General features: G+C 46.3%; 1 protein-coding gene across 5 annotated transcripts in view; it reads right to left on the bottom strand.

Annotated features, from left to right (window-relative positions):
* LEF1 (lymphoid enhancer binding factor 1) overlaps nucleotides 1–21,383 on the bottom strand; it is a 70,102-nt gene extending 48,719 nt beyond the window's left edge. For all 5 annotated transcript variants that reach the window (XM_062493778.1, XM_062493780.1, XM_062493779.1 and 2 more), the window contains exons 1-3: nucleotides 21,174–21,383; nucleotides 20,322–20,385; nucleotides 18,744–18,877 (exon numbers count right to left, since the gene is read on the bottom strand). In XM_062493778.1, the coding sequence (XP_062349762.1) occupies nucleotides 18,744–18,877; nucleotides 20,322–20,385; nucleotides 21,174–21,383 (408 nt within the window). The remainder of the gene's footprint in view (nucleotides 1–18,743; nucleotides 18,878–20,321; nucleotides 20,386–21,173) is intronic.
* Between the last annotated feature and the right edge of the window lie 1,830 nt (nucleotides 21,384–23,213).

Below are 23,213 nucleotides of genomic sequence, written 5' to 3'. Positions count from 1 at the left end.
AGTTGCCCGATGTAGGCAGACATGCAAATCAGCAGCTGCAGGGCCACACTGACACCCTCCTAATTGCCTCAGCTCTTCCTAATTGCCACGGCGCCCCAAGCTCTCTCGGGGCAAGGACTGGGAACAGCCAGGAGGAGCTAGAAGTGAAATCCTCCCACGGAAGCAGGGGATGTGCTGCCAGGTCAGTGCTGCCTTGGGACAGCCCGAGTGCCCTGAGGGATGGGAATGGCCCAGCTTGGCCCCCGGCTGCCCCACACAGGCCACTGCCTTGCGCACACAAATTTGTCTCTGCCTCGAGCCAAAAAAAAACTAAGCCGACACTCTTTAGAAGAGACGCGCATTATTTTAGAGCAGTCAAGTTATGACTGGTCTGATTTCCATAATACACGCTCTGCAAACATCTGCCTGTTATTTAAGGCTCGGCTCCACTGGGACAGAACTTACCAGGGCAGACTTTTGAGCCAGTGTCCACGGAGGACTCCTTGCTGCCAGAGAGATCCCAGGGCAGAATTGTGCCCAGCAGGTCAGGCTGGTCACTCCTCACTCCCGCAGCCACATCCAACTTCATGTTGCTGAGCCTTCCTCGCACACCCACTGATGCTCCCACTGCCATCGCAGGAGGGCTCTGTGCCCCTCTCTACCACAACTATCTGCTCATGCCAATGAGCCAGAGTCACCCGTCGGAGGACCCAGCAAACTGTCTCTCACCATGGGCATCTACAGATTATCTGGCACCTCCAGGCTGTCCGCCATTTTTGCAGGTTTTGTTGAAACCTGAGTGTCCCAATTAGATGAAGCTAAATGCTGCCCTGAACAACAAGCATTGCTGGCTAGAAAGTTATCCCAGCGTTATTAGACTGCTCCCTCCCTAAGAAGAGACCGCAAATTAGTGTTTACTTTAGAGGCCAAGTAGGCCAGCTTTGAGAAACTTTGCCTGCCCCGCCAGCCCACAGGTTTCCCAGGAGCTCCCTGGGGGTTCCTCAGCACACACCTCCACGCCATGCCCTTGCATTTAGCCCAGGCTCCATCCCAGCCTGACACAGCATTTAGCCACTGGTTTTATCCCCTGTGTGCTGCACTGAGAGAGTTGAAACAACCGAGTCTCTGTACCGAGTTGACACAGGCTAAATCAATTAGCTGCTATTGCTGTGATGCTCAGCTGGGCCAGATCAAAAAACAAAGAAAGAAAAGCCTCACACTGAGAGGAACCAGGTCCAATCAACACATTTGTCCTCGATACTTCAATCAAAATATTTGAAATGGGAAAGGGAGATGGCTGATGCTTCCCAAAGCAACTAGGTACGAGCTTGCTTTCTTAGGGCAGGAGGGAAAAAGGGGCCAGGCAGAGCATTGCAGTTCCCATTCACCTCTGCTCCAACCTTTGTTTCCATTCAACAGATCCTTCAAATAAACACACAAAAAAGCAAAATATATTCCATAAGTTCGAGCTAAGGCACTTTCCATTTCAGAGTTAGCTGCTTAAGCCCTGTAAGTCTCCTAGTTCATCCTGACTCAAGCCAACACTCTTTGCAGCTTGTGCACAGCATTCTTCAGGAAGGACACAAAAGATCACAATGCACCACAGGCCTCACAAATCCTCCTCCTCTGGGCAGGATTATTATTTTGCAGATCTCTGTTCTGTATCAGCCATCCCAAGGACTTCTGGTCTTCCCACCGGCTTTTGCAGAACGACACCAGACAACAAGCATTATATCCAACACCAAGCATTGTGAGTATCAAGCCCATTTTTGCCTCCAAAAAACATAAAATGTTTATTTTGAGAGGCTGACAGTTACTGATGACAAAGCTTCACCTACAGCTGGACTGAAGGAAGTCAAAACTGGTTAGGGACAAAAGCAGGTCCGCAACACCGAGCTGTAGCAGCCTTCAGCTTCAGTTCAGCTCCTTGTGCAGCTGCTGCTGTTGAAAGGTATCATGCCACGCTGCTCCTCACTTCAAAGAAGACAACCGTAAGGAGAACTATTACAACAATAAAAAAACTATTATCTTTAGGATGCAATCTACCCGGAGATGAATAGGAATAACTATCTAGCTGCAGATTTGTATGCGTTTTTTTTAAAGGCAATAACTGGCTGAACATTCATTCTAAGTAGTTACCTACAGTAACTTCCCTCTTACTGAAATAAGAGACTATAGATACCATATTTTTTCACTGCGTGGGCCACATATTCCATACCGTATTTCACAGTAACATCTATACTCACTAATGCTTTTCCTACTCAGTTCATAATCTCATAAACACCTCTGTAGCAGCTCATGCAACTGTTCACATAGCAGCAAAGGCAGCAGTTCAACAGCCTGAAGTGAAAAGACCCACCACCAGTTTACCACGCAGCTGTCTGAAATTGCCCCCTCAAATTCTCACTGAAGAGCAAGACCTAACATCAATAACCTTGCCTTAGCACTCTTTAACCTGCATACCTTGAACCTTTTATTCTTCCTCTTCTGCTCTGTTGCCCCACCTCTGCAATGGACATTACATCACACTGTTGATGGGGAAACAGGCCCTGAGATACCAGTAACTGAGCTGAAGTCATGCATCAAGACTTCCCAAAATCCTTTGAATAGCAGTTCATTCCAGGTATTTTTGAATGTAGTCTACAATCTAGGGCTATTATTCACTTTTGGTTGGATAGATATGTTTTCTGTAGCTATTACTTGAAGTATTACCATCTCCTGTCTGCCTTTTATGTGCCCATGGCTAGGTACCAGCACCAGCTGTCCTGATCAAGGGATGCCAAGAGACACTTTGAGCTCCTCCCGACAGTACACAATCAGAAGCTCACCCCTATTATAAACACATCAAAAGATGCAACAGGAACAGGTCAAAGCCAACAGACTTCTTTCCAAAAGGGCTTTTTTTTTGTTTGATTAGACCCCTGAGCTTCAGTCCCAAAGAGACACGCAGAGGGTTTTAGGTCACATATCACAACACTGAGATGCAATGCTTTCCTCTTTCTTGGGTTAAGGCTTAAGCCACATACTTGGTTCAATAAAGGCATTTAACTAATATTAAAATTTTCATGAAAGAGCTATTAAAAAAATGTTAAAGAACTCCACTCAGTTGAAAAAAAATCTATCTTAGAAATTCCTTTGTAATTTAAATTTATTGTGAGGTGGGGTAGGTGAGAAATAACCCGAATAAAATAGTTTTACCTTTTTTGCAATTGTGCATCTTTCACCAAATACTTTAAAAAGAAATCTCAGTTCTTATTTGTAATAACAAGAGATTATCAGAGTCCTTAATTTACTGTTGAAGTCTGCAATTAAGTTTCATACCTTGAGTAAGGTGCAGCCTAATCCCTGCATGTGATTACATTTAGGAGTGAGAGGGAAGTATGCGGGGGGTAGGGAGAAGCAATTTTTATTGAAGACAACGCTTCAGGCAGCCCTGGAGCAGAGTGGATCCAGTTTGAAAAGAATTGGCAACCCTAAAACTTTTTGATAAGATAAAAATTCATTGATGTTGGCTCACACTAGGCCCACTTCAACTCTGCACTTGTCCTCTGTGTTTCCTTGGCATATCTGTTCCTTTCCTCTATCTGCTTTAGCATAACTTTATTTTTCTCTTTTATCTTTAGCTAACTGCACCCAGGGACTGGAGGGATTGATTTTTTGTTTTGACTTATTGTTTGAAGATCTGTAACTCAAAGCAGCTTCTTGCGCCTCTGATGTCTAAGCCCAAGCAGTATAAAAGGTAAAGCTCATCCTGTGTACCAAAGTGAGCAGGGATACCATTTTATAATCAGTCATCTGTGTTTTATTTTGCCTTTTGGGGAGGAAAACTATTTTGAGACTTTATAAGCAATAATACTTTAAATAAATATTCTCATGGTAAATACTGCACATGCCAGTTCCCTTTTTAAAGACAGACAGCTATTGCTTACCACTCAGGGGAAGAAAAAAAACCTTTCTAATTAAAGGAGGCCATTATGCATCAGAAGATATTTTGAGCATCACGTCACACTACCAGCAGCCTATTGCAGCCAAAACGTTACCATGCAAATGTAAAAATGCTCTTGCTCAGAGATGCGCTGCCATGAGGCCAGCAAAAATCCCCACTGGGAGGGGAAGGCAGGAGACAGGGATGTGCTCCTCAGTGCTGCTCGTAAACAGCCATCACTCATTGCCGTGTTAATACCACCCTGTCCCGAGACACGGAGGGATGGAGATGGATTTTCACTTGCTTCCTCTGCCTTCTGAGGGCCAAACTCTGGAGATTTCTCCTTTTCCATGCAATTCCTCCCTCCCCCCACCGCCGGACAAAAATGCCTCTGGGCTGTTTTAAACAAGCAGCTCCAGGACGTGGCACCCGGGTTTCTCACTGCACATGCACACTTCTGTATCGTGGAAAGCCGACAGTCATGGCACACACACACTTTGTTTACAATCGCCAGTCTCAGCTATTCCCTGAAGTTGCCCAGCTTGCTGAAATATGGTTACATATGCAAACATTATCTCCCAATTGTAACCTCATTTTCTGCTCTGCTGGACAGCGTGACCAGCATTTGTCATCTTGCCGCCCCCGCCCGCCGCATCATTCATGTGTCTATAATTGTCATCAAGATGTGGCATGTCAGCAGGACTCCCGCGTCCGCTGCTCCCCATCTCCACGCAGTCACTCAGGTAACAAACCCATAATCTCACCCTGTTTTCATGATGGTTGAATTACACATAATTGTTTCTGCACAGTGATTGATTTCTGCCTGAATAGAGACCTCTGCCTTTTTTCAATGCGAGCGAGTGGCAGCCAAGTCTCTCCATCTAGGAGGAGGCAGCAGCCTTTGAAGAGATCAAAGCCAAGGCCGCGAGCAGTTGTGCGCCCTGGGAATATGGAAAGCCTTTATGCTCTCAACCCCATTTCCAACATCATGTTGGATTGCAGCTGCATTACATTCTGCCAGCATTCTTAATGCTTTTAGTATTGACTCTGACATCACCGATAGCTGTTTTAAAGTAACAAAAGCTGAAGGATGACTTATTTTCACAACTCCATAATTGGAACATGCAAAGTTAGGGGAAGGGAGCATTTGTTTTTAATCTGAGATACAAAAGAAAGCACAGAAAATTATATAAGTTCTCCAAAATTAAAAACATGTTTTTCATATGGAAAGAACAGAGGGGGCATTTTTATAGCCTAGACCACACAAAATGAACTGATTATGCACATGCTTTTTCAAGCCTAAAGGCTGAAGTAAAAATACGATTGGGCAAGCGAGTCAAATTGGGAAAAAATATTGTGACTCACAGTACGTTTAGTGACTTTTAGCACCTGATGCAAGGGAAAATAATGCAGATGCCCAAGCTGTTGTCTCCTCTCTCAGCTCCTTGTAACAAACTGCCAGTTGTTCACTTACCTTAAACCAGACACACACGCACATGGCAGACAAACACTAAATCTCCATTAACTATCTGAAAAGATAAATAATGACCTAAAAGTACAAAATACTGCAAAGCTTTATTTAAAACTCCCTCTCCAGTCATAGAGACAATTCTTGGGCTGCCTTAAAACTACTCTTGCCACAGTATTGTTTTCAGGAGCATCAAATGCTCCCACGCTCCTCTTCCATTCTGGCATTGCTAGTGAAAACAAAAGTAAATTTCTATTAAGAAAAGATGGTCCCGAATTTTAATTAAACGTAAATCTACATTACCCTGAAAAAATATTTCCAGGGAACTTAAAAAACCTATCAGCAGAAAGAAGGGAGGATAAGGAGGATGTAAAAAGCAAGAGCCCAGGAAGGTACAGCAGCTGAACCACTCTGTGTGCATGTGCTGCCCAGTCTGAGCACCAAGGCAACTTTGACAAACATTTTTATTCATGGTAAAAACACTGTATAGGAGCCTTTAAGAGCAGTAATTTTGAAATACAGTCCCACCACTGCAGTGTGCAGAGTGGTGAGGAAGGAAGAATGTGCAAATAAAGCATAAGCTGTAAAGAATTAAACATTATGAGCACTCATGTATTAGCAATAAAAATAATTTCCTCTTAGCTGTATTGTTTTTATTCCCTGTACTAACACTCCTTTCCTCCCTGCAGTCATTAAAACCCTGACTCAAAAGACAACAGCAAAGGGATCTGGCCTCTCTCCCTATGGACACAGAGCTTATGTCCCTGTCATTTCAAGGCTGGGAAACTCTTATTTTCACTTTGAGTGTTGCTTAACACACTAACCAGACTGAGGCTGAAATTAGAGTCAAACATAGCAAGCTCTTTTCCAAGATGTAAAAGCTTACCGTCTTTTTAGTATCAGGACAGAAGCTTTTTCTGTTGTAATCCAAGGTTTTGGAGTCTTTTCCTCTCTCTACTCTCCTGCCATCCCCAACAAATTTACTGCTTCCTCTGCACAGCCTGCTTTTTAAAATCAGGACTAATTCTTTGTGACTCTGGTGTTCACTCTGATAAGCAGAGGGATGCTTGTAAAGCAATACATAGGGAAGAGTGGCAAGATACAGGGAGCTGAACCCATCACAGTACACAGAGGGATCTGCTGCCATTATCTGCAGGACAGCTAATTCAACTTCTGCCTGTCCCACAAGGAGTCTCAAGTATCTGGAAACGAATGCCAGCCTCCAAAAACTGAGCAAGTAACATGCCCAGCATTGCAAAGGTCTCCAAAACACTCACCACTATGAAGACACAGCAGAAAAATAACTTTTACATGATGCTGCAACCCTACCTTTCAACGTCAAACCATTACTACAATGAAAAAGTATGTTTTACTGTAATTACTGCTAATTTTTCCCTTCCGGGGACTTGTTCATTTACAGCAGATTCCCTTGTTACACAATACTTTTTCTCGAAAGCTTGCCCTTGTTCTGCAGCTATTCAGTGAAACTCAAGAGACACTATTTAGCCCAAAAGAGGCACCTGAAGGATGTCTGCCAGGTTTTCACCCTGTGCAGCCCACTCCATAATCTGCACAGGCAGCATTCCATGCCCAAGCAGAGTCACAGCTACTCCTCATGCAGGATTCTTTTGGTAACCACATTAGAGAGAGCCAGCGACCCTGACAACCAACCTTACCAGCTCCTGAGATCAGGAACTGAAATCCCTTCAAGGTGACTACCTACAGGACCACAACAAACTTGAGTTTTAAGTTTGGCTGTGGTGCTGGGGACCCTACACCCACCAGCTGTGGCCACAGTGTATCAGCTGTGATTACAGAGGTGTGAAGAAACCAAAGAAAATGCCACAGATGACCTGAGTTACCCTGGCAGGGAAATGACACTGGGGCACACCACCTAAGAAGCACAGATAGGAAGCTGAGAGCTGTGCTCCAGTGAACACAGCCTGGCTGCACTGTACTGTATTAAATAGAAGATATTTCAGGATGCCCAGGAAAAATTTTAAAGCTTCCAGGTGCAAATGAGCTGGCATCTCCTTGCAAACCATTCTTCCCACCAGAGGCTGCTGAGGCATGGGGCACGGACATCACAAAGGCCTTGGAAGGTGCCCATCACGACTGGAAGATGAAAACAGATGCCATTGCTGCTGAGATGCCATCCCAAAAAGCTGCTCTGGGATCTTCCCACCCCCACAGTAAACAACAAAATTCCCACCAGGCCAGTGCCAGGGTAGATGACAGAAACCCTGGCTGGTCATTCCCAGCACATTGTGTGCAAGAGCTGTGACTCAATGGCAAGTTCCCAGGAGAGGAGCACACCGTGCTTGTTATCTAATTGTGTTTGCACTAAACTTCTGAGAGGGAGGGAGACAAAAGACGGGGATGAAAATAATGATGCTGAGGGCAAACAGCCTGCTCCCCTGCAGGGGAGAGAGCAAACAGAAAACCAAGTGGGAAAATATGGGTGTTGTTGTGTCGCAGGAAGAGAAAATGAGAAAACACAAAGTCTGTCTTTTGACAAAACCTTTTTGGGGCTTATTTTCTTAGGCTCCTTCTGGCTTTTACATATAACCTTCAGTAGACTGTTTGCTCCTTCATTCAGAGGCCAAGTATGAAACACAGCCACAGCCAGCACTGACACAAACTTTCTTCCTATCTGCACTGGCTTTAATCCTCTTATTTTCCCTCCCTCCACCACACACATCTCGGTTTTTAACTTTCTCAGACTTCTTGTTTGCTTTCATAGAAAAAAAACCCCAAAAACTAAAACCAAAACCAACCTAAGAAACATATTTAGAAGCAAGCTGTCTTTCAGGTGAATTCCCAAAGTTAACTCAGGAAATACAGACTTTGTTCTCACCTCTGCCATCACCTTCCTCTAAGACTCCAAACAAATGTTGCTTTTTCAGGTCCTCATTTGCAGAAGTCTCCTCCCAGACTGTGCCTTTGCTTTTAGGAGTGGAGTGGGGGGAAGCAGAGGAAATCCACGCGCACACAAACACACACACAACCCCAGTGCCAGCGTGGGTGCCAGGGATACTTCCCAGGAATCTGCCGGCAGTCACTGACGCACTGCAATTTCCACGGGTCACATCCTCATGGTACACTCTAGGTTGGGCAATTATACACAGAATTTACCTATTTCATGCTTAATTGCACAGGCACAAACTTTTGCTCCAGCACCTAAACAGCTACAACTTACTAGCGGCACTTAGGCTACCACAGGCACCTCTGCCAGTCCTGGTTTAACCTCTTTGGACCAAATCTCAGCCACTGGCTTAACCAGCCACCCCCTCCTGGGAGAACCCAGCAGAGGAGAGAGAGGAAGCACAGGTAACACAAGAAAAGCCAATGTCAGCCCACGGCTGACTTGTGAACTATGGGCTCCTGGGCTGTGACACGCCACTTTCAGAAGAAAAATGCAACACCCACCTGTAGGCTCTTCTGCTAACTGAACATGAAAAAAAAATTTGTCCACTTGGTATTGGCCAGAGAGACTCATTTAATGGAGGAGGGCATTTTTTTTTTTGTGCAGTAAGCACTACTGTGTAACTATCCAACTGTATTTACTTGGGAGTCCTGGAAGACAAACTTCACAAACCCACCGAGATCTTCTCCTAGGAAGTCGGCCTGTGCCCCAAACACAGGGGTTTATGAAGCAGTTTTGATTCAACCACGTTTCCCAACTGAATATTTATTGTTCTGCCCCATTAGCCTGCATTATTCTCACTTACACACGTATCCTTGGAAAGAAAAAGCAATAAAAGGAAGGATTTAAAGTGTCAAAGAAAGAGGGAAAGCTCCTGACACAAATTGTTTTGGAAGCACCCTTGAAACAAAAAAATGTTTCAAGACAGCATGTTGACCAGCTCTCCTACAGTCTGTTAATATTTCCTTGTTACAAAGTATGAAGTCATCCTCTTACAGGTCACTCTGATAAGAAGATTATATTTGCCAGTTATAAAAAAAAAAATAAAGTGTTCGTAATATTGTTGTCAAACTGTCTGGGGAGTCACCTAATAAATTAGCATTTTCTTGTGGTTTTTCTATTCCAATCCTTCCATCTGAAGATTTACATCTAAAACAGGATCGCTGCACTAGTATCTTAGAAATATCTGCAAAATAACTGAAATAGGGAAAATAAGTCTCAACAAAACCTGAAAAATCCACACACTTAAGAGCTAAGCTTTTTGAAGTTTTATTTGCTTTCTCCTTTAAATCCAGCACAGCTTCCTTTTCTTCCTACAGCAAGAGTACTTAAGACACTAAATAAAATGCAAGAGGTTTTGAATAACAATTTTTTTAAAATCCAACATATTCATTTAAAACTTACTTTTTTAAGTTGCATTTCCGTTGTGTGCATGAGGCAATCAGGCAGTAAGAACAAGACCAAAATACAGCTCAGCATGCTACTGTCAGAGGGCAGCCAAACAAGGGGCATTCTAAGGGGGTGAACTAATTTAATCACTTGAGTTTTCAAAAATGTATTCCAGTATGTTCAACGTACAGCTTATTTCCTCAATATCCTCACTGGCTCTCCCAGTGCCAGCTGGGTGAGCTCACTGTTCCTTCCCATATTGATCTCCAGCAGGCTGGAGGGGACCTGGGCTGCCCCTGCTTGCCCCATCACCCTGGGCTCCCACACCTGACCCTTGCTCACCTGTGGGCTCCCACCCTACTCCCAGAAGCTCCCCCAGAGGATGAACCTGCAGGCAGTTTGTATTTGAAAAAGGAGGATCTGGATGTGGATGCAAGGACAGCTTTTACAATTGGCAGAGGTTTGGGGAAAAACCAGCCTCCCCCAGTTTGGAGCAGTCCCTTGGAGCTGGGTCAAGCCCAGCTATTCTCCTGCTTCACCTCAGCTTTTCTGTACATAAGTGTTTCTTCAGTTTAAGATACAGAAGTGCTGCTGACCAGACCACAAGGATGGAACAATCTGCCACAAAGCCTAAACTGAAGAGAGGGCACAGATGTGAGAATGAAGCCACTCTGCAAAAACTAATTAAAGGAGATTGTACAATGGAATTTTCCAGCATGGGACAGAACATGGGTTGGTGGCAAGAAGCTTGCTCACTGTGAGGGCACAAGGGAATAATACAGAACTGCAATGAAGGAAATACAGGACTGGCAGGGAGCAAAATAAAGAGTGAGGAAAAACACAATTACCACTTGTAACTGCAGCTTCCTGAACCCAATGCAGCACCACAAACTTCAGAAAGGAGGCACCCTCAACAAATCACTGCATTGTGGCATTTAAGCAAAGTAAACATATTTGCATTGCTGGACACAGTTTATCTGCATTTTAGCACACTGGCAGGCAAAGGGCCTTCTCCCAGACCGTGGTCTGCATTTGACAAGCGTTGACACCTTTAATCATCACCTACACGTAGTACTTTTTTTATGCCAGACAAACCTTGCCAAGGCAAGACTTGATAGGGATGAAGAAAGATCAAGGCAAAAAGATACGCCAGAACTGTGGAGAGACAACAGACGGTCACAAAGATAAACCTCTGAGGCAGTTTTGAAACACAGAAAAAGGCAGAAAATTGAAGAAATAGAGGCTTATAGCATAGCTAAGTGACCAGTTACAGAGAGAAAGCTCTGAGCAGCCAGTGCCACTAGGATGCCTACTCAGAAATATAGAGCCTACAGGGATAGCACTTCAGAGCCCATCGCTCTCCACCTCTGAGACAACTAAACTGCCCAAAAAAAGTCCTATGATCCCTTTCCCTGTTTTTTTAAACATACATGATGTATCAAACAACCTCCAGACTGGTTTTCTTTGGATAATGACTGCAATCCCATCCACACCTCCGTTCAAGTCAGCTAAGGTGAAGCTGAGCTGTTATCAGTATCCATAGGATTTCAGCATCATGCAATTCTGTGCAATCTCTCTCTCTGTGCTGACATTGTGGGGCTCACTGCAGCTCCCACAAGTCCCAGGTTTCTCAGAGCAGGGCTGCTGTGCCTGGCACTGTGCTGGACGTGCAGCACCAGCCTGTTTCAAGCTATTTTAAAGGCTTCCTTACTCAGAAAGCAAGGAGTGGGGGGAAAAAAAAAAAAAAAAGGTCACACAAGCAGCTTTCTGCTGCTCCTTGCCAAAGCAGCATTACTAGGGCTGCCTTGCACCATGAGCACATGCCCGTGTACTCTGCTCCTTTGAAGCACCAGCATTATCATAAGGTACCTCACGGCAAACACTTGCATGAAGTCCTGTGTTCCCAAGGGACTCTTTCCCCTGCGCTGGTCTGGGAGAAGCAGACCTGCCGGCTGACTGGTGCAGCACTGTTTGAAGTATAGGGCTGGAGTACTGAAAGTGCTTGGATAGACAGATGCTTCTGGGAATTAACTGCTCTCTGGCTTGCTTAATAACTCCTAGCCAAAGCAATTCTCTGGTTTATATGTTACAGCTGGTGACACCACTACACTTACTTTTTAAGTTGAGCTGCTCATTTTATAAATATTCAATCAAAGCACTGTAACTTTACACTTGTAATTTTTGCTGACTAAGCTCATCCCATTGATTTTATGCCTCAACTTTACCTATATCTACAGCTATTTAAAGAAAATAAACAATCACTGAGTCGACCTTTAGCTCCATGAAAATGCTCTTCTACACAAGGGATTTGGCAACTCTGAAAATCACAGCAAAGATATTCTAGGTCCTGATTCTCATCCTGAAGCCCCAGCAAGCAACACCACCACCAGAAGCCACAGAAGAGGAAGGCCAGCCACTTTTCCTCAGGCAGTTCAGGTCCCTTCCCCTTTAGGAAATCGGGCAATTCCTGACTGATTAGCACAGTTGGTGCACATGTTAACTCTCTTTTACTGTTAACTGCACTTTTAGCTCAACCCCAAAGATTCAGTGAATACATTTTTTATTTAAGTGCTCAACCACTTTCTTGCTGAGAGGACAGATTCCTTTGAAGTGGGAATCCCAAACTAAATAAACATATCCACAAGATCCAAGTCTCAAATAGAAGCCACTGGGTTGCTAGATTAAGTTATTCTGAATGCAATTTTCTTAAGTGAATCTAATGCCTACGAAGGGCCAGAGCAACAGAGACACTAATCCCGAAGTGCCCAGCAGCAGCAGCAGCACGCCAGGCAGCTGCGCCTCCTGCCACCAAGGTCCTGCAGAAAGGGACCAAACCCGACAGCCAGATGAGAACTGTCCTCATACCAAACATATCTTACAACCAAAACGAGCTTGGAGAGAAATGTATGCTATCCAGGACAGGGCAGTTTGGGATAAATGGGCACCATACATACACAGCTGGAGCACCACAGCACATGGTTTCCCTCCAGCAGCAGGACTGACACAAGCTGAAGACAACCTGACTCGATCAGGTCAAAGACAGACTGTCAAGCTCCCAGCAGTGTTTCCCTTGAACCAGACATGCTGGATCACTGTCCATCCACGTGAGAAAGGCACAGATCACAGCAGGACACACACACAGAGCTCATGCCACAAAATGTTCAGTGTCCACCATATTAAAAGAGACTCTTGCATGTTCATCTCTTTGTCTTCTTGAGAAACATGATGTTTTACTACTAGCAGAAAAAAAAAGCGCATATGCCTCTGATAGGACTTCAGAAATATTAAGTAGCAGTAAAATGCTTTTGTGTGGGTTATTTCCTTCCCATATCAGGAGGCATTTTCGCTAACTATAAACAGAAGTTAAGTACTCAAGAGAAGCCAGGCCTGCAGTACCCAGGCTTTTCAATGCCTGCAGGCATGCAGCACTGCAACTATCTGGAAAATGCCTTTTCCTCTTTTGATGCCTGAACCTGTGGAGCTTCAGGCTTTCTTCTTGACCCATATCCTCCTTGGCACTTGCAGCCCATAACAAGCTATTCTTATTAACATTTTTTCTGGGCTGGGATTAAGTTGGAAGAGAGACAGGAATGACATTTTGCTTAAACCACTTTAAAAAGTAAGCAGCAGCTCTATCATTTAAAGTTTATATTGAATCAGCTCCTAGATATATAAAAAAAGGGATATTTAGAACATAAACACAGGTATTGCTATACAAAAGCTCCAACTTTGATGATTTTCAGTGGGTGGGGTTTTTGATAATGCCTCTGCTCAAGCCACACACACACAGTCGCTGCCTCTGCACCAAGACATCAGGAAAACATTTTGTTTTCCCTTTGCCCATTTACAATTACATAATTTTCTAATTGCATTGATGTGAAAAGGAGGAACATCTTTTCAGCTTTTGCTGCCTCTCTTCACCAGTATGTGCCAAAGATCACAGTAACAATGAACTACACCCAAGACTCAGAGCCTGGAGCTCTGATCAGGAGCAACCAGACCAAGCTTCAGACAAGGACAACCTAGAGCCACTGTGGTAACATCTTCTGCCTCCTTATCCAAATGGATGATTCATCTTATTAAGTGGGAGAAAGAAAACCCCAAAGTCATGAACTCTCAAGGTGTCAGTTTGCTTTTGAATATTAAGTGTTAATATGCTATTAATTGAAGTGTTAATTTCCTATTGAATGTTAAGTGTTAAAATTCTAAAACTTACCTTTTGTTGTCATTGTTAAGTGTTAATATCCCTCGATAAGTTAAGGCTGTTCTGCTGACCCTGTATTTCTATTCCTTCCCATCACTTACTCTGTAATTGTACCCCCTTCACTCCGGTATCACCTCTACTGCTCCCAAGAGTCTGTGCACCCAAGGCTATATGTAAAATAGAGACATCCAGCATCAAAAGACCCCAAGGACATCGAGCCAACGTGAAACTAAAGAAAAATAACATTCCTGAGCCGGTGGAACAGTAAAGAACATCAGACCACCACCAGAACTTTCTTCAATTTGTTGCCATGACTTAAACAGCTCCTGGATGGTATGACACCCCTAGACCAGGGCCCAGTGTCTTCCCGGGGACTGTCGTGAGGATGGAAGCCTGAGCTCTGCTGAGAGACAAAGCTGTGAATTCTCCTCCTCAGCGTCGTTCAGTGGGAGCACTGGTGGTGTGTGACCCCTCGGGCTCCCCACCCAGAGCTGGCCTCTAATAAAGGCCTTTAAAAAGGAGCTGGTCTCCTGGCCCATTCATAACAGAAAACACCACCAAAACTTATCCCATGACCATTCACAGCTTGCACTTATGTTTCAGTGGCCTGACTTGTAACTTAGACTGATCAGCTGTGATAGCTTGAGTCAGAGCAGCTGAGAGATACCTTTGCAGCAATGAGGTCCCACTATTGGGGTGAGCAGATTCCTGCTCTTTCCCAGTGCTGTCTACCCACGTGGCACCACTCACTGAGCACCTCAGAAAACTGCTAAAATTCCTCCCTGGGCAAACACATTCGACTGCACTGCGAAGCTGTGCTCAGCACAGGGTGAAACCGCAGAGCTTCTGTGTTGGATGAACAGCTCCGGTTTGTGGAGCCCCTCAGCTGCCCATTTCCTCAGTCATGGGCCTGGGGTTGTGGAGGGAAGAGAAGGAAGGATCTGTGACAGGACCACAGCTGCCTAAGGCCCCCCAGAGCATCCTGCTCCAAAGGCAACTTGGCAATCAGAGCAAAGCTTTCTGGTGGGTGATATGGGAGCAGGCACCAAGACACAACTTCTGCACTGTGAAAGCTTATTTCATATTGGGCCAGGCAGGTTTCAGCTGACCACAGCTCCCAGCAAGTCCCTACAGCTGCATAGTGAGAAGAAACAAATTCTCAGGAAAAGACAATACACTGAAAAAAAAAAAATCAGGTGTGTGTCCTTCTGCAGCTCCCATACATTCCCCTTGTATCCCCCTGGGGGCTCCAAAATTTCCCCGCAAGCAAGTGAATCAGCCTGCTTTCAGAGGAACAGAAGATGCAGCTAGGGAAACAAAACCCTCTCACTGAGGCTCCATAGGCACTCATTTTTGCTATTCCTACCCTCATCCTTCCTTCTGCCCATATTATCCTCTGAATCTCCTGGGACATCAGCTCTTCAAACAGGAACTAACTCTGTAGCCCCTGCTATGCAGAAACACACAAAGAATATCCAAAATCTGGCCTAGTCCTGTGTTGTTCCTAGAAACTCTCTTAGAATAATTCTTCGTCATTTTCAGATATGCTGCACTGTGCAAGTTGCCATTAAATGTTTATACACTGTATCCCATGACCTATTTAACACATCCAGCTGCTACAGAGAGGCAATTGAGCCAGAAGAAAGAAACCCAGACCCCAAGAACACCCAAGAACAGACTAAAGGCAGGTTGCAGAAATTCCCTATCTTTCCATAGGAAGTTTAATTCATGGGGAATGAGAAATAAATCCAAAATTATCTTCTGGGTGAATTTACAACATGGAGAAATTATCCTTCTTCAGTCACCTTCTCTGTTCCCACATTCCCATCAAAGATTCAAAACAGCTTTACCACCCCAAAACTAGTCTTCTTAACCAAAGAAAAAACCCACACGTTAGAAAACAAACAGCTATCTCCATCTCCCATCTTCAGTACCCCCTCGATGCTCAGAAACCACCAAGAGATATCTTGAGCACACAGGATGCACATTCACCAGGTGTTACTGTGGTTTGGTAGCATCATCACATGCCATTTCTCCTGCAGCAAACCGACTGCTGTGCTTCTCCCCACTTACCCACCTATCTGATAAGGACACATACTGCGGCACCAGGCTCGTTCCTGAACGTGCAATTAACACTCTCCTGCTCCTACTAACACAACTTGGAAATAGAAAATCAGTTGCCAGTAAAATAAGAAAATGGAAAAAAAAAAAATGGGGGAGGAGAACGGGGAAGACAAGACCTCTCTAACAGCAGATTTTGGAAGATTCTAAATCCTTCTCAAACACTCTCTCCCTTCCAAAAGCTGCAGTGAAATTAGACTTTAATTTTTTTTTATTACGGTTTGTTAGGCAAGTTGTGTCGGACTAGATTTGTATTTTTGATTTTACAAAGCAAGCTCCTAAAGCATTCACTTTTTAAAAAAATTGAAAGGCTTTTTTTTTTTTTTTTTTCCCTTCTAGATATGGTGATGAAAGCGATTTTTTTCCCCTTCCAGGAAAGCTTTGCTCTCCATTCTCAAAGATGGTCCTTGCCCTGTGTCTGGACACCATTCCCCAGGGGTGCATCCCCGGGGCAGTCTGCAGTCCGCAGGTCCTTCCAAGGTGGAAAAAAAGATTCAGCGCCCCAGGGCGCCTTTATAATCCCGGCTAACACCTCCAGGCAACAGATGCATCAACAAGAAGCGTCTTTGTCATGCAAATAGCAGGGCGCAGGTACACACCAGGCACAAATGGCTGGGGACTACTGACACCCCCGGGGAGACCTCTGGCTCCAGTGCTCGCTGATCTCAGCTGCTCCTTGCCCCCAGCCCCAGCAGGCTGCCGTGGAAAGGGGAGGCAGAGCAAACCTGGAGGGCAGCGGCTGGGACCCCACGGAGGCGTGCGGCGGCGCCGGAGCTGTGCAAAGCCATGGAGGGAGCGAGCATGTCACCTCCCGGGCTCCGCGTTTTGATCTCGCACGCATTGAAACACAACTGTCAGCTACGAGCCTAGCAAAGATTACACTTCAATTAAACACAAAAATTATTTAATAACTCAAGCGTGTAGCCTTGTGGTTAAACTGAAAGAACTCCAGGCTTATGTCAACATTGCAGCCCTGCAACAGCACTGTTGTATTGAAATAGTGGTGCTGCTGTAACATGCAAGAGCAGCACTGAACTAAATGATCCCCTCAGATGTTCAGCAGGCAGCTTCACAACTAAAAACAAGATGCGTTTTTCCCCCTTCCTCCCCTCCACCACACTCACAAAGGGCAGTTCCTCAAGTACCTCAGACAAGAGCTTCTACAAGATGATATTCTGAGGGCATTGATGTAAAGAGTGGCAGCCCCATGGCACGCATATATGGAGAAAATTCTCAGTGAATAATTAAATTGGATTTTGTTGTTCCAAGCCATGCACCAGCACTCGGGACTTTCTTAGGAAGGTAACATAGCAAAGAGGAGGTAAAAAAAGAAGTCTGAAGTTTCCTAGTCCTCCAAAGAGCAGGTTTGAGTCTCCACGCTCTCTCTTGAAAATCTGCATGCTTTTCCCCATGATACATCCAAAAGGAAGTTTTCTGTAGAACATTTACAACAACAAATATCAACAGACTGCAATCATCATGCTTCACCCTAAATGGCTGTAGGCCTCTGAACTGGAATTTATACACAAAAAAGCCCCACAGCTACAGAAAGCAATGGATTGCATGAATTTTTTTATCTTTCAAATGAAGATCCATGTGTTTTCCAGTGCCAAAACACCCTGTCACTCCAACTCCAAATATACACTAATTTAACATGTTTTGCTGCTGTCAAATTACCACCACAGATCAGGCCCCCTTCTTTATGTTTTTGAAGTCAAATGCCACAGTTCTGAATAAAAATAAAGGATGTCAGAGAGCAAAACAATGCCATGACAGAGACCTCCAAGTAAAACATCTAAGAGCCAGTAAGAAGGAAAACTGCTTTATCACACGGAAGTAACAGCATCCAACTTCTCCTATCACAGCACGCACAACAGCAGCGGCATTTTTCCAGCACGATGCCTACAAGCAAATTGTTTCCCGCTTCACTCCAGTTCTACTAATATAATTTCCACAGCTCATTTTAACTCATAGTGACTCTCCATTGCTCTATATGTATACCAAGAGGTTTACACAAATAAATGGGAATTGGCTAACCAGAATTAAAAGTACATTAAAATCCATTAAACATGCATCTACAGCAATGGAAACAGAGGGACCAACCTGGAAGAATCAGTGCTTGCCACAGTGTAAGGGAAAGCTGTTACTACTGCATCATGGTTGATATTAATTCCTAAACGACCATTTCACAATTTCTGGCTGAAGATACAGAGTATGTTTCAAAGCAATGCTGCCAGATACATAATGCCTTTATGCAGACCAACTGATTGTGAAAATAAATAACAGCAAAGAGCAATGCCACATCTGAAGGAAAAATAAAAAATCCCAATCTTCTCATCTTACTGTCACGCAACTTTAGCGGTTCTGCTTCCAGCCCTTGATTTTCCTCAACAAATGAAGAGTTAAAGCCAGAAAATTCACATCTGTCCCAGTCACTACAAAGACAGCACTTACATCATTCTGCCATACATTCATCTACAGTAGTAAACCAGGGCTACCCCCCTAAAGCCCCCAGCCCTGTCACAGACATTAACCTCAGCTTTTCCACTACGATCATGACCAACACCTCTAAGAGCTCCCGAACACCACTGGACAGAAGCTCTGAACAGCAGAAGTTCAACCTTCATCGTCACTGAAGCTATCCAAAAGACCCTGTCGTAAACAAACTCTGCAGACCAAACAGGAAGAAACCCAGCTTGCCAAAAACCAGCCTTTGGAAGAGATAACTCACTGTTCTGGGGATGGGTGGCGACAGAGATCCATTAGGCATGTATGGGTCGTTATTCATATTTGGCATCATGATATACCCAGAATAACCAGAGTATGATGGTCCCTTGCTGTATAAGCCACCATCTGGATGCTTTCCTATGGAAGATGAAACAATGATTACATTATTCCCCACATATGCATTTCTCATAAGTTAGAGCACTCAAACAGGTATTGTGCACATATAAAAATATTCTGCATGCAAACGTTTCCTTACTTGTGGAAATTACTGCTGACAGGAAACGGCATGAAATAATTTGTAATAGCTTTTTTTTTTTTAAGGAAAAGTTAATTCTTAAAGAAGCGAGTACTCTTGGTGAGGAGTTTATGTTTAAAATACAAAACAGCCTCAAAGTAAATAAATTTCCTAGTACTCATTCAAATTAAAGTAGACACATCTGCAATGACATCACACTTCTCAAGTAGCAGTATTCCCCAATTTCATACATGCCTCTAGTATTTGTCAATTTAGAATTATTGCCAGTATGGGTTTCCAACATCATTGTTAGGAAAGGGAGGACAAGGCTGTGATAGCTAATCATAATTTCTCTTGCTGAGCCGCTGTGTGAAGCCAACAATTCATTCTGACTATGCTCATTGAAAACAATTAAAGAGCAGGGGTGGCTTGAAGGAGATCCTAACAATTTGGGAGGGGGGCTGTTGAGCACACATGGTACTACAGTCAAAACGGAAGCCAAGAAAGGGAGGCTATTTGGTAGGAAAATAAAGTTTTTTGTTTCAGGCCCTGCAAATAGGGTGAACAGGTCTCCCACTTAAATGCCCATACTTGAAAGCAAGGTTTTAAGATGATGCAGAGCAGAAAACTATCCAGAGCTGAACACCTTCCCCTCACTGCCCCAAATGCTTCTAGGCTGCTTAATTACAAATCTGGAGGATGATGGCCAGAGTCCTGGAAAGCACCAGGACTGAACTGCGTCTGTCTTTATATGGAATTTATAATCTGGTTTAGCATGCAATGATAACCATTTGATTTTAAACACCATCTCCCGTCCTCTACATATTCTTTGCATGCATGTCCATCTTCCTAAATGATATTTTATGAACTCTGCTATTTCCTTTAAATGATATTTGATGAACTCTGCTATTTCCTCAGTTCTTCTCAATCAAAATTAAAGTTGGTACATTAAAAAAATGCAGATGTGTTCGTACTTAGATTTGAAAGAGATTTTAGAGAGAATTTGGCTATGGGGAAAAGCAGAGGGTTTCTGAACACAACTGTACACTGTATGAGTGAAGAGATAGATTAATTTAAGCCGATATCCTAAAAATAGTTATTTCTTCAGTGAAGATCCATTTGGCCTATTTATCAGTTTCTAAACAACTGGAATACCATTTGGTCACTCAAGATAAACGTGCTGCATGTTCAGCTCATTTTTAAATGCGCTTTGAAAGCCCTCGGGCATTCCTCCCCTCCAAAAGATTTTCAATTTATGTTTTCCAAAAGAAACCAAGTTCCAGTTACAGGACTGTGTGAAGGGTCACAGAGGGACAACATTGCAAGACAGGACCGCATGCGTCTCACCTTCCTCGGGATGTTCTCTGCCTTTATCATGGTAGGAATCCTGTGCTTGAGTCTGCCTGGAAACCTGACCGCAAGGAATCCACCATCAGAAAAGAAGAAGAAGAAAAATCATTGTATGGATGCTCGTTTATCAATCACACTGCTACAGTTTCTCGAAGGAAGAGAGGAGTTAAGAGCACAAGACCAGCATCTTTCTTTTTCCTCTTAAGTTGCTTGGAAGGCAACTGTACTAGAAACGGTTGTGCAAACTATTGTTTTATAGCAACGTGAATAACTATAGGGGTTTGCAAAGCGTTTCTAGCAAAAGCACCCTAATTTAATGAAAGTGGATCGTTTCCGGAAAATATACGGTGCACTGGCAGTCGAAATGCTCTTGGTAAAAAGATACCAAAAATAATAATGAAAATCAGGTTGCCCTCCTTAGCAGATCTTTAAAAAAAAAAAAATAAAAAAAAGGAAAATTTTTTAATTAAACAAAATTTTAAAAAAGGCAGCGTCCCCGCTCGCCCTGAAGTTATTTTACAGTCGGGTTTTTTTCCCCAGTTTTATGCAAATCCCTTAAAGAGTTTACAGCTAATGCTCCGACCCCGCTGATTTTACTGAGGAAATTTCATGGCTGCTTGAGGTCTGAAACGAGCGCACCGTCGGGGAACTCGCGGCAACTTTCTCGTCCCGGGCCGAAGCGCGGAAGGGGCTCTGCCCGGCTCACCTCTGGAGACAGGATTTGGGGTGGAATGATTTCTTTTCCGATAGGAATTTTTTCCCCGGTGCCCCGCCGAAGCTCCCACCCCGCGGCGGCGGCCGGAGCCCGCCGGCATCCCGCGCCCCCTCGGAGCCCCCGCGGCCGCGCACCTCGTGCCCGTTGGCGCCGGGGGCGATCTCGGACTCGTTGACGAGGGAGGACTTGATGTCGGCCAGGTCGCCCTCCTCCTCGGGGTGGCTGATCTCAGCGAAGATCTTCTCTTTCTGGGGGTCCCCCTCGTCCTTGAAGGGGATCATCTCGTCGGTGGCGCAGAGCTCCGGGTCCCCCCCACCGCCCCCGGCCCCCGGCAGCTGCGGCATCCTCACGGCAGCGCGGCGTCTGCTGCGGCCGCCGGCCCGCCGCGGGAAGGGGAGCGGGAGGAGCAGCGGGGGGAGGAGGAGGAGGGCGGAGGAGGAGGAGAGAGGAGGAGAAGGAGGAGAGAAGGAAAAATCCCGTGAACTCCTCGGGGTTGCTCTCGGCAGCCGGAGACCCCCGCCCGTCCACCCGCCCCCTCGGGGCCGAGGTACCCCGTCTTCCGCACGGCACCGACGCCCCGGGGACCCTCGCCCCGACGCGCCGCACGGCCGGAATACGTCAAAATACGTCCGCCTGTGTCCCGACCGCGCCAGGGACCGCCCCGCAGGAGAGCCGATCCCCCCTCCATCCCCCCCCGGACCCGAGCTCACCCCGGGGGCGAGGAGACGCGGAGGGGAGCGGAGCCCGCCCGCGTTTCGCCTTCCAGTGAAGTTGCCACCACCCCAGCGGGACCGAGTTAAAATGGCTGGGGGGAGGCGGGCAGGGGGAGGGGGCGTCCCAGGGGAAGGGGCCGGCACTGCCCGTGCCGCGCACCCACCGAGCCTTTGTCCGCCGCTTCGTCCGCGGCTCCGGGCACGGCTGGGCTCGCCTCGGCGGCACCGCGAGGGGCGGAGGGCCGAGGAACAAACAGTCCCGGGAGGGAGCGAGGGAGGGCAGGAGAGGAGGGATGGAGCAGGCGGGGAGGTGACCCCCTCCCCCCGCTTCCCTCCGCACCCACGGGCAGGGGAAAAAGTTGGGGCACGGCTCCCCCGGCCGCCTCCGCGCTCAGCGCCCGGCCTCCTGCCGAAGCCGGCGGGCGCGGCGCCCCACGGGGGGCGGCGGTGGGGCGCGGGGCGGCGGCGGCGGCCACAGCGCAACTTCAGCATCGCTCCCGCCCTCCCTCCCTCCGCCGTCGGGGCGGGGCGGGGCGGGGGCGGTGGAGATGAAAGGAACCGCCGCTGTGACTGACACCGTGTCCGGGCCGGGAGGGCCGAGCGGCGGGGGCGGAGAGAGGAGGGGGCCGGGGCCAGCGCCAGCGGGGAGGGTGGAGGAGGCGGGGGGGAGCGGGTGCGGGGCTGCCCCTGGGCAAACTTTGCTCTGGCTGCGCGGAGTAGCCTCTCTGTGTGCCCGTGTGTGTATCTACACGCACGCGTGTACGTTTGTGTGTGCGTGTCCGAGTCGCGGGGGGTGCGCCGCGACACTGCCGCTCTTTACCCTCCCCAGCCAAGAGCCCGCCGAGGAGGGCACAGGCACTAACTGCATCCCCGGGAAGGGTGGACAGAGCTGAGTATTCAGGGCTGCTTTGTTGAACCTTCCCCGTCCCCACATGGCGCTGCTCCGGTGTGTGAAGTGTGCGAGGGATTGACCCGGCTCTGCCCGCTCCCGCTTCGGATGAAGGGTGGAATTAAGATATCCTCATTGAATCCAGCAAATGCCGGGCAAAAACAAGTAGTAGCCCCCGAGAGACGGGGAGAAACCTGCCGGGGTGAGGTCGTCCCAGTTTCGGACCGGTAAATGGAGCCAGAGCAGTAACGGAGATTCACCTCCTCCACCCTGTCCCGTTCCTCCAGCACCGCGCTCCCCCGTTAGCTCCCGGTTGATCCGGCAGCACCCTGCAACAGGGCACAAATACAGAAAAGAAGAAAAAAAATCATCCAGACAAAAGCAGGGGTTGCTCTTGGGAAGCGTCAGGATCCGCAACTTTTGAGAACACGATGGGCACACATTTTGCAGGAAACAACTTCCCAGTATTTTAGCATCGGAAAAGTGCGCTTGGTGCTTTGCACATGCCCCGTCAGGTTGTTAAACCTTCAAGCGCCGGGAGCCAGAGGAACGGGAACATGTGGATGCTCAAT

Source organism: Cinclus cinclus, chromosome 5 (assembly GCF_963662255.1).
Source record: "Cinclus cinclus chromosome 5, bCinCin1.1, whole genome shotgun sequence".
NCBI lineage: Eukaryota > Metazoa > Chordata > Aves > Passeriformes > Cinclidae > Cinclus > Cinclus cinclus.
This window is presented reverse-complemented; position numbering and strand designations above follow the sequence as displayed.